Source organism: Papaver somniferum, chromosome 2 (assembly GCF_003573695.1).
Source record: "Papaver somniferum cultivar HN1 chromosome 2, ASM357369v1, whole genome shotgun sequence".
In the NCBI taxonomy this organism is placed as follows: domain Eukaryota; kingdom Viridiplantae; phylum Streptophyta; class Magnoliopsida; order Ranunculales; family Papaveraceae; genus Papaver; species Papaver somniferum.
In genome coordinates this window covers 36,135,404-36,145,658 of record NC_039359.1, presented here as the reverse complement: position 1 = coordinate 36,145,658, position 10,255 = coordinate 36,135,404, and the positions used below count along the sequence as shown (strand labels likewise).

General features: G+C 37.1%; 2 protein-coding genes across 5 annotated transcripts; one reads left to right on the top strand and one right to left on the bottom strand.

The window, feature by feature from the left end:
• Positions 1–277: 277 nt before the first annotated feature.
• LOC113347369 (protein TRIGALACTOSYLDIACYLGLYCEROL 5, chloroplastic-like) lies at positions 278–3,983 on the bottom strand. 2 transcript variants are annotated; one of them, XM_026591015.1, is made up of 3 exons: positions 3,621–3,983; positions 1,195–1,372; positions 278–370 (listed from the first exon to the last, which is right to left on the bottom strand). In XM_026591015.1, the coding sequence occupies exons 1-3, from the start codon at positions 3,793–3,795 to the stop codon at positions 355–357; spliced, it is 369 nt and encodes a 122-aa protein (XP_026446800.1). In that variant the 5' UTR covers positions 3,796–3,983; the 3' UTR covers positions 278–354. The 2 variants fall into 2 exon arrangements, with proteins under 2 accessions (XP_026446800.1, XP_026446799.1); XM_026591014.1 differs by lacking the exons at positions 278–370; positions 1,195–1,372 and adding an exon at positions 2,489–2,994.
• On the top strand, positions 3,043–8,564 carry LOC113347368 (malate dehydrogenase, glyoxysomal-like). 3 transcript variants are annotated; one of them, XM_026591012.1, is made up of 10 exons: positions 3,043–3,713; positions 4,771–4,986; positions 5,096–5,410; positions 5,692–5,781; positions 5,858–5,941; positions 6,848–6,883; positions 7,003–7,092; positions 7,197–7,291; positions 7,807–7,909; positions 8,265–8,564. In XM_026591012.1, the coding sequence occupies exons 2-9, from the start codon at positions 4,771–4,773 to the stop codon at positions 7,877–7,879; spliced, it is 999 nt and encodes a 332-aa protein (XP_026446797.1). In that variant the 5' UTR covers positions 3,043–3,713; the 3' UTR covers positions 7,880–7,909; positions 8,265–8,564. The 3 variants fall into 3 exon arrangements, with proteins under 3 accessions (XP_026446797.1, XP_026446798.1, XP_026446796.1); XM_026591013.1 differs by lacking the exon at positions 3,043–3,713 and adding an exon at positions 4,349–4,592; XM_026591011.1 differs by lacking the exon at positions 3,043–3,713 and adding an exon at positions 4,363–4,647.
• Positions 8,565–10,255: the final 1,691 nt, after the last annotated feature.

Here is a 10,255-nt window from a genome sequence, read left to right as displayed (position 1 = left end):
TTGGAAGAAGGAACTTCATTAACCTCACAAATGAAAGAAATTGAGTCTTGCACATCCAAATGATCCAAGAAAATCAGGGATGCCTATCCAGAAATTACATTGACGATGTCTATGACTGAAGGCAGCAATAACATCTGCCCGAAGGTTCATATTTATTGAAAAACATAAAGAAGATGGACAATAACATGTCCTTACAAAAAAGGAGGGATTTTTCACCTCTCCAGCTTAATAGACTGAAAAGGATATTAAGAAGTCTTTATCATTTTTGCTATAAAAACATCATCTTCTCATGACCCTGCTTCCTAGAAGTCAGTTGCATCCCTATCAAATTCTAAGCCACCGTGCCCCTTGCAGCTAATCAGCAGTGTACCTGATGAAGAATAAAGGATTAGGCCTATTTCATATGCTGCATAATCTTTCTGAGAAGCATCTAGCACATGTCTCACTAGTAGAGTAAGTTGTTGGCTGTTAGTATCAGCAGCCTGAGTTCGAAACTTACTAGCAATTTATCATCATAATTTTGTCCGACAGATAACAAAAAATATTAAAAAATATGAAGTAGTCAAACTAATATGTCACTTTATGACCCACATTTGGGTGCAGAATATGAGTAGTTATCCATCTTCTGACTGCAATAGAACTGCTAGAAAGATGTATCTGCTTTTGTAGAATAACCACCTAGCATCTGAGTTTCCAAATGAGCCAGCAGGTTGGGCCAATTTAGAGGGAATAGGAGAAGAGACTAGGCTAGCTGAATGTCAATGCTTCGAAGGCTATTTCATATCAGCATTAAGACCTGGTTGTATTAGTGTATATATAGAGACAGACCAAGCCACATACAACGGCATACAGAACATGTGAATAACACATGCACTGCAGATTCATTATCATCCACATCATGGAAAATTGTCAATTTCATGTTTCCTTTGAATAAAAAACACCTTAATTCAAGCAAACACAAACTAATAAGCAGCAGCTATATTGTTTCAGAGGAAACTTCCCAGTTCCACCATTATATGCAAACATGTCTGAAGTTCTTTCAAAAACAGATGTTCAGGTTGAATTATAGTTTCTGGAAATTAATCTTATCTCTGAACTAAATGTACAGTGCTGACGGTTCATATCTGTTTGCTTATTATTTAGAAGTAGAAAGACAAGTTGTAATAGAAACAAATGATCATTAGATGTGCTTACCGAAAAGGAAGTTTTCCGTTCTCCAGAGAAAGTCTCCCAAGATTAGCATGTCGCCCACTGTCATCCTGTGCAACTCCTTTTCCCATGCCGTAACCAAAGCCTATTCCAACTCCACATCCAGCACCAAAACCAACTCCTAGCTGCAATTTAGAAGAAAGTCCAGGACCTATCCCTAAACCTGAGTGGTAGAAATGAAAACTCATTTCCTTTCAGCCAGAATGATAAGAAATACGGGGTCAAGTCTCCTTTCCACCTCTTTTATGCTTTGAATACAACCTATCTAATTGGCCAGCACGACTTAGGCTTGATAATTAAGTGCGGAAGCCAGTGCAAAACAAAAACAGCAACATGTTCATCGCCATCAACTATCATGATGAATAAGCTACTGAGTTAATAGTCCAACCAAACCCTGCATATGTTAACTGTTTAAGATAGAAGGACAACAGAGGAAATAATGGTTACTGAAATTACTAATTAAGAGAAAATAAGTATTGCTTGCAGAAAGTCACTTGAAATAACAAAGCTTTCCCATTTTTGGTTTGACATTGACCTAAACAGGGGCAGTACGGGATGAGGATAAATAACACATATTACGTAATACAGATGCATGCTTAAGTATCGAACTCCAGGAACCCTTCATTACATTGCTCTTGCTCAGACTCTATAGTATCCAGTAATTTATCTTGATAGAATGAATAGATGAGAATATGCACCAACTCCAATAGAATCTCAGAATGCTTGGCACAAATTTATCCCATGTAGACAGCATATTAAAAGTAAGAGGTTAGGGGCCAGGGAAACTTTGTTTTCTAATTGTATTCAACACGAGGTCCATCTAAGCTGTTACTAGATGAACCCAGTACACATAAAATATTTTAAAAAGTTAAAAAAGGAATAAAGAATTCTCAGTATAAAGACTAATATTGGACGAAGAAATTTGAGATGACCCATCTTTATCCAGAAAGTAAGCCCCAAAATTTTAAGTAGCAAAGAGCAAGTAATCTTTGTTGGCTATAACATGATGTTTCATTTCCTTTGTTTTATCATCACCGTTATCTGATTCCAAGAGAAAACACAAAATAAACCTGAACTCACAATGGTAAAACTGCCTTAAGAGTTTATACTCATCTCTCCAGCTCTCCTTCACATAACAATCAGATTACCTAAGATTCTTTTGAACTTTCAACAGATGTGTTTCAAAACAAAGAGAGTGCAATGTACAACAGTTGTTTGACAAGCTTCTTAATCCTTTAAATTTTAATAGAACCAGGATTCTGGCATTTGAAGCACAGAGCACACGGTTAGTAGGACACATATAGCATGTAGACCCACAACTTTATATCTACAATAACACAGTCGAATCACTAGACATAACATCCCCAAAACAAAACAAAACAAAAAACTAGAGTGCCACAAAAAACTGAAAAACATAAGAGAAGGAGATCTTTTGCATGTTTCTTTTCACGAGTACATGCTTTTACAAGGAAGAAAATTCCAAATGTGTCATATATGTCAGCTTGGAAAAGCTGCGATATGAGTTTGATAATTTTACATGATGGTTCATTTCGATAAGGACGCATCGATCTCAAGATCTATAGGTACCGAATATAAAGATGTCAAGTCTTTGGAGGATACTTAAACACTCTATCTGGCCATTGCTTGGTGAGGAAATGCGTGTTTCTGCAGCTTGGCCTCTATCTCTCTGTATCTGAGTTGCACAAATACTGGTACGGGTATCCGTACCGATACGTATCGGGAGTACGATAGGGCATTTCCGAAAATGGCCGATACGGATACCAGCTGATACGACATATACATAATTTTTCAATCGTAACTTTATAGTAATCGGTAGTGTACTAGAGAACATAAATTCAATGTTAATCCCAAAAATATGATTTCATTCATCATATATTGTGCTACTAAGATTCTTATGAGCAAAAATTCAAAAAGAAAATCTGCAATAAACTGTTTAGGCTGTATATAGCTAGATTGACCTATGTTGTTAGCAAAAAGTTTAGACTAATGAGATGAAGCAGTATCGTATCGATAAGGGTACGGCCTCTCCCTTCAGGTAACGGTGCAACCCAGCTCTGTACCCCTTTAATATGGAAACTTAACTGAATTTTGCACTAGTTGTCTGTGATAAAAATCAGTTACTGTTTTCTTGAGATAATACTAAAAAACGTGGCTTAGCAAACCCATTGAAGTAAAATGTGGAGAAACGAGGAACTGAAACTGTTTGGGCAAACTCTATACTGTAAAATTACAAATTTACATTGTGGAGTAAACAAAGCCAGAAGACAAACAAGTATCAAATCAAAGACACCCCCACACATAACTCAAAGTCCACAATCTTAGAGGAGATGCACTATAATAAGATAAGGGTTTGTGAAAATTAAATGAGAGAGATAGAGAATTTGATATACCTCCAAGGAATCCAACACCAAAACCTACACCACAGCCAACACCAAGACCAAATGCAGGGCCAAGCTTCCCTAACTCTTTGGTCTTGAAGACAGGTAACTTCCACAGAAAACCCTTGGCATTGTTCAAATTGTTGTCTATCTTTTCTTCTACTCTAATCTCTTCCTCTTCACCCATTTCTTCCTCTCTCTCTCTAGAACTGACCAGGCACAACAACAATTGAAGAGAAAATTGGTTGGATTCCTATCCACACACTAGAGTTTAAATTAGGTTTAGCCACTCTGTTGTTGTCCCTACTTCTTCACTTGCCATTCCAAATTTCGAAGAACTACATTCACACTACTCTACTTAGAGCAACTCCAGCGGGGTGGGCAAATGGACAAATTTACCCATTTCCCCCCGTAGGGGGATAGGCATCCCTAGGTGCCTTATATATATTTGACCTAGTAACCCGATTGAACGAACCCACTGGTTGAAGTTGAACCATCTTACTCCGACCTAGTAATCTTTACACACCATTGTTTACGCTCTTTAACAGACTGATACCCAGTGCTCAACTTTACTTAGAACTCTAATATCAAGGATTAGACCTTGATTTCTCCGATGAACATAAAATGTTTGCTCATTAACAGAATTTATTAAAACTTTACTATCTGAAACTTAATGGGATTGTTTAATAAACTGTAACGGTGGAAACTTCAAGAGGAAAAATAAAAGTTCGAAATTTGAGAGCAACGAAAATAAACTCGAGAACAGAAGGAAAGGATAAGGATCATGAATTTCTGCTTCCACACATCACACACTCTATCTCTCCTCAGATCTCTTTGTTACCTCAAACTCAATTCCCATACTTGTGCATCTCTCTATAAGTTTCTGATCAGTAGATTGTATAACACGCAAAGATGCAACCTAGTTCAGACGCTAATCAAAGAATTGCAAGAATTGCAGCTCATCTTCACCCTTCTAATCTCCAAGTGTCAATTCTCTGCTCTTAAAGTCTAGTAGCTGAATTTATCTGGTTTTTCTTTGGTATTCACAAATTTGCATAACTTTCTTGATTTGGTTTCGTGTAATTCTGTCGGTTATGGGTATGCTAAATTCTTATATATGATGATGATTTATGGTTGTTTACTTTTTGTGCAAATTATCAAGATGGAGGGAAGTTCTAGTTTGGGACGGGCAGATTGCCGAGCAAAAGGTGGTGCACCAAGGTTTAAAGTTGCTATCTTGGGTGCTGCTGGAAGGATAGGTCAACCTCTTGCAATGTTGATGAAGATGAACCCATTGGTATCAGTTCTCCATCTCTACGATGTTGTTAATGCTCCTGGTGTCACCGCCGATGTTAGTCACATGGACACTGGTGCTGTGGTGAGTAATTGGCATAGTTTTAATGAAATTCAAGGTAGTTATACTGAAATTAGTGTCGGTCGTATTTGGAATCAAGGTTTACTTATGAATTTAGTTCTTTGGACTTTAGGTACGAGGTTTTCTTGGGCAGCCACAACTTGAGAATGCACTAACAGGGATGGATCTTGTAATCATTCCTGCTGGTGTTCCTAGGAAACCAGGAATGGCAAGAGATGATTTGTTCAAGATGAATGCTGGAATTGTTAAGACGCTAGCTGAAGGCATTGCTAAGTGCTGTCCTCGTGCTATTGTGAACTTGGTCTGCAATCCACTGAATTCGACTGTTCCTGTAGCAGTTGAGGTTTTCAAGAAGGCTGGCACCTTCGATCCTAAGCGGCTTCTGGGAGTCACAACTCTTGATGTTGTTAGGGCTAACACTTTTGTGGTATGTTGTACTGGGAAATCAATTTATTTTGCTCATTTGTTCTTGTATTAGATAACCTTTTATTTTTTTTACCAAACAAAACTTTTAGGTGAGATTACTGTAAAGATCACGTGTTTATAGAATGTCAGGAACAAACTGTCAAATTTTGATACAGACTTGCACAAGTTAGTTGCTTTGTGAAGCTATGATGCAACTTTAAGTTTCATTTTTGGTGAAGCTTTCTTTTGTTAGAGTTGTTGATGTTGGATTTTTCTTATGCTTGGTCTTTTGGGTTCTTACAGGCAGAAGTTTTAGGGGTTGATCCTAGGGAAGTTAGTGTTCCCGTCGTTGGGGGTCATGCAGGAGTTACAATCTTACCTCTTCTATCACAGGTTTAACCTATTTTGAATTTTGTATTCCGTTTCTCCTCTTTCTATCTATATATATAACTAACTGTAAATCATGCAGGTTAACCCTCCTTGTTCTTTCACTCCAGAAGAGGTTAACGCCCTTACTGATCGCATTCAAAATGGGAGAACAGAAGTTGTTGAGGTAAAACCATTGTATCTGTCTGACTGTTGTTGTATTTAGTTGTATGTAGCTCTTCAAACTGCATATTCTCTTCACAGGAGGCTAAGTAAGCCATCACTGTATGTCTGTCCCATTTATTTATTTTTGCTTGACAACGTTACTCTAGCTGAGGTTAATGATATCACCAAATATTTATATTCAAATTGGGTAGGACAGCAAGAAAAATAATTAGAAGTCACACTAAACATAGGCAACAATGAAAATGATAGTATTCTCTGTAGAACACCTTCAGTTTGCAAAAGATTCAGGTCATGGGGTATCTACACAAAGAAAGGCAATATCTTGAAGATTGGAGAGTAAAATTATCTAGGACTATATTTTGAATAATTGGAAACACATGGAGTTGGTTCTACTTCTTTTACTTTAGTATGAAGTGATTCGAAGAGTAAAATTATCTAGGATTATATTTTGAACAATTGGAAACACATGGAGTTGGTTCTACTTCTTTTACTTTAGTATGAAGTGATTCTTGAGTAGAACGTCTTAGAAATTACTGAACCAAGAAAGAAGACCTTTATAGCATGGTTAGACTGACCACTAACAGAAGTAAAAGTAAGACAAGCTAGATATGGATTGCTGGTGCTCAGACAAAGCAACTGATTCTATCGTTTATCCTCAGGAAAGACAGTAAACCCTCACCTGCTTAACTGGTTTCTCTTTTCTGAAAACATAGTGAATTAGCCACCGATTCTGCTATCTTTTATTGTCGATCCCCTTAGCATCTAAACACGAGAAGAGGCTCAAAAGGTATGAGTTTGATGAACCTTGTTGGCGCCATTTAGTTAATTGGCCTTCTTCATTTGTTTGGTTTGTTATTAGTTTCATATGCATTGAGATTGAGTTGAAATTGTTTACATCCTCATGCAGGCAAAAGCAGGTGCTGGATCCGCAACACTTTCAATGGTCAGTAGATCATCTTTCCCGTGTTTGCGTTCCTTTTTCTTTAAATTTTCTCGCATTAATTTTGACCTATGACAATATAAGTAAATGACATTTAAAATGATGTGCAAATGGATTTTCAGGCATATGCTGCTGCCAAGTTTGCTGATGCTTGCTTGAGGGGCATGAGAGGAGATGCTGGCGTTGTGGAATGCTCTTTTGTTGCTTCTCAGGTTCATTTTCGCTTCCAGTCTGCAAAAAGTAGCATGTCTTATTTCATTTTGGCTAAGCATCTATACATAAAACTGGTAGCACAAGTATTGTTTTCTCATTGTAGGTGACGAAGCTACCTTTCTTTGCAACAAAGGTGCGGCTCGGTCGAACTGGAGTCGAGGAGATCTTCCCCCTAGGCCCCCTGAGTGAGTATGAAAGGTATGTTGTCTCTATTGTAAAAATGCTCCTAGGACTTCCAAATTAAGGCCTTGTACGATAGCTAGCCACAAAATAATAAATTATGACGACGCCAAATTTTTTATCTTCCCCATAATTGATTATTGGTCAGAAAGTTTTTGTCATTGAGACCAAAATAGAAAATGTAACTAGTATAAGCAAACAGTGAGTCATTATTTCTGTTTCGAGCGGCAAAAGAAAACTTAGTTTCTCCAGCATAACTTTTGTTTTTGGTAACCATAAACTTCCGCAATCTATGACTGCGCCATTATGGAAATATCTTTTCAACTAGTAAGAGGGTCGAGTGCTGACTTGAATTGAGAGTTTGTTACCGTTAATTCTTAGTTTCTTACTTATCTCTGTTGGAAGTGATTATGTTTCGAACGAAAAGAGGTTTAGCCATAGTCTTTTTTGGACATAATAACAGTTTTCATCAAAGAGTTACCAAAAAAAGCGACTAAGAGCTGATATTCTTTAACATGGATGATGTTCAACAGGAATGAGTTGGAGAAGGCAAAGAAAGAATTGGCAGAAAGCATTCAGAAGGGGGTTTTTTTCATTAGGAATTAATTGGATGGTATTTCAAATAATATGTATTCTGTAAGTTCTTCGTTACTCTCCCACTACCTTTTCTGTGAGCTATCTCCTTGAGAACAACTTGTTTGATAATAAGTATTAGTCTCACTCTCATCTTGTACCCCAAAAATCTTAGTCATAAGTGAAAAATGTAGTCATGGTGTGGCAGCTGCTAATCCCTCACTATGTAAAAAATAGTTGGTCGCTTAGATGTGGATATTCTCACTACTAGTTGAAACAGAAATATACGTGTATATCCTCACTACTAGATGAGTCTTGTGGTTTTCTGGAAAGTGCATCAGCAACTACATTTTCCATACCTGTTTTGTACTTGATTTTATAATCAAAGCCTAATATTTCATCAACTATTTTTTTGTAGGGCTGTTGTAATATTCTTCTCTAGGAAGCATTTCGGGATTTGGTGGTAAGGTTGAATGATAAAGTTGCTCCCATTTCGGACTGTTGTAACCATTTTTTTATGGTATACACACCGGGCATGCGTATCAAAACTTCGCTGTCGAACTATAACTACACCAGTACGTGTGTTGGGTACATGTACTGCGGTTCTGGACTTATAACAGTTCTTCCAGTATGTGAACTAGTATCCATATTGTCATGTATCCAGATTTACAGTAGTTCTATATCTCTCTAATAATCGATCTGAAACATTCCCGAATAACATTAACGACACATATCGTTGTTCCAGGCTATTTCTAAATGATTAAATCTTGAATCATAATTAGGTCATAAATAACAAATTGTTCTTAACCAAATTCATCAAGTATGAACAAATGTTCTTAAACTTAGCATATTTCGAGAACGATTATCAAGATAAACTTGACTCGAAATTTATGTTATGCATTCATGTAATGACTAATTTAGTTGTGCGACAATATCTCATAGATAGAAAGGTGAAAACTTGAGAAATAGGTGGTTCAGTCTTCACTTACCTTTTGTTGATGAAGCTCTCCAAAAGCTTCGGTTGATCTTAGCCTTCAAACGGTAGAACACAGTGATGTCTGGTACTCAACTACACTTCTATCATAATCCGAGACTTGACTAAATGTAGACTAGAAATGAAAATATAGTTTTGATCAACTAAATTTGACAACAAGCTTGAGATAGCAACACTTGTGAGTTTGACCGAGCAATGCTCTAACAGATACGACTACGACTTGATTGATCTTGGATATTGATTTTGGAATCGTCCAAGAACTCTCAAGCATAATCAGGTTCACGGACTTGTTTCCGTTTACATATTGATTTTGAGAGAAAGAGATATGTACTCTTAATATAATTCCTGATTGAGATTCATTAAGTTGTAACTCTCGGAATTGTATTTGAGTTTAATCCATATAGGTTGCCTAAGAAAAACTGGGAAACCTAATCCCCACAAAATCGTAAGAATGACCTAAGTAAAAAATCACTTGAATGTGATAATCTTCGTAGAGATTTCTATAAGTTGGAAGAAAAACTTGCAGCAACTGAAGCAAGGATTAACTCCCAACAAATAAGTTTTCATGACAGAGAAAGTGCTTCTCTCGCTCGAGAAAAACGCCTTGAGGCTGATTTAGCCGCTGCTCTTGATAAAATCAAGATATTAGAAGGGGACTTGAAAAAGTTCAATATTAGCTCGAACAAATTAACCACTATGTTAGGAGAAAGTAAACTCACCGTGATACACGGGGATTGGGCTATAAGGGAATAAATACTCCGAATACTAGCAAAGAGGTAAAATTTGCCAAGGATGAAAAAGCGGGGGTCTAACAACCACACCCAATATTTCGCTTAGGTATCTGTATGGACTAACTCCAATATACTTTCAAGAGAATCAATTAGACAGGCAGACTCAATCTTAAGAAAAGTATATCCAAGAGTTATATCTTTATTTCTCAATTCAATCTGCAATCAAACAAATAGGAATTTGCGAGCCCGATTGAATATAAGAAATAACTTGGACGGTATCAAAAACCAATATCCAAGTGTCAATCAATTTAATCAACAACCAAAGGTTGGAATCACAATTGTTGAACTTACGCACAACCTGTGATATCTCAATTATATAGAAAATATAATGCGGAAAATAAATAACACAGACACCAGAAATTTTGTTAACGAGGAAACCACAAATGCAGAAAAACCCCGGGACCTAGTCCATATTTGAACACCACACTGTATTAAGCCACTACAGACACTAGCCTACTCCAAGTTAACTTCGAACCGGAATGTAGTTGAGCCCTAATCAATCTCACACTGATCAAGGTACATTTGTGTTCCTTACGTCTCTGAATCCCAGCCGGATTCTACGCACTTGATTCCCTTAGCTGATCTCACCCACAACCAAGAGTTGCTATGACCCAAAGTCGCAGA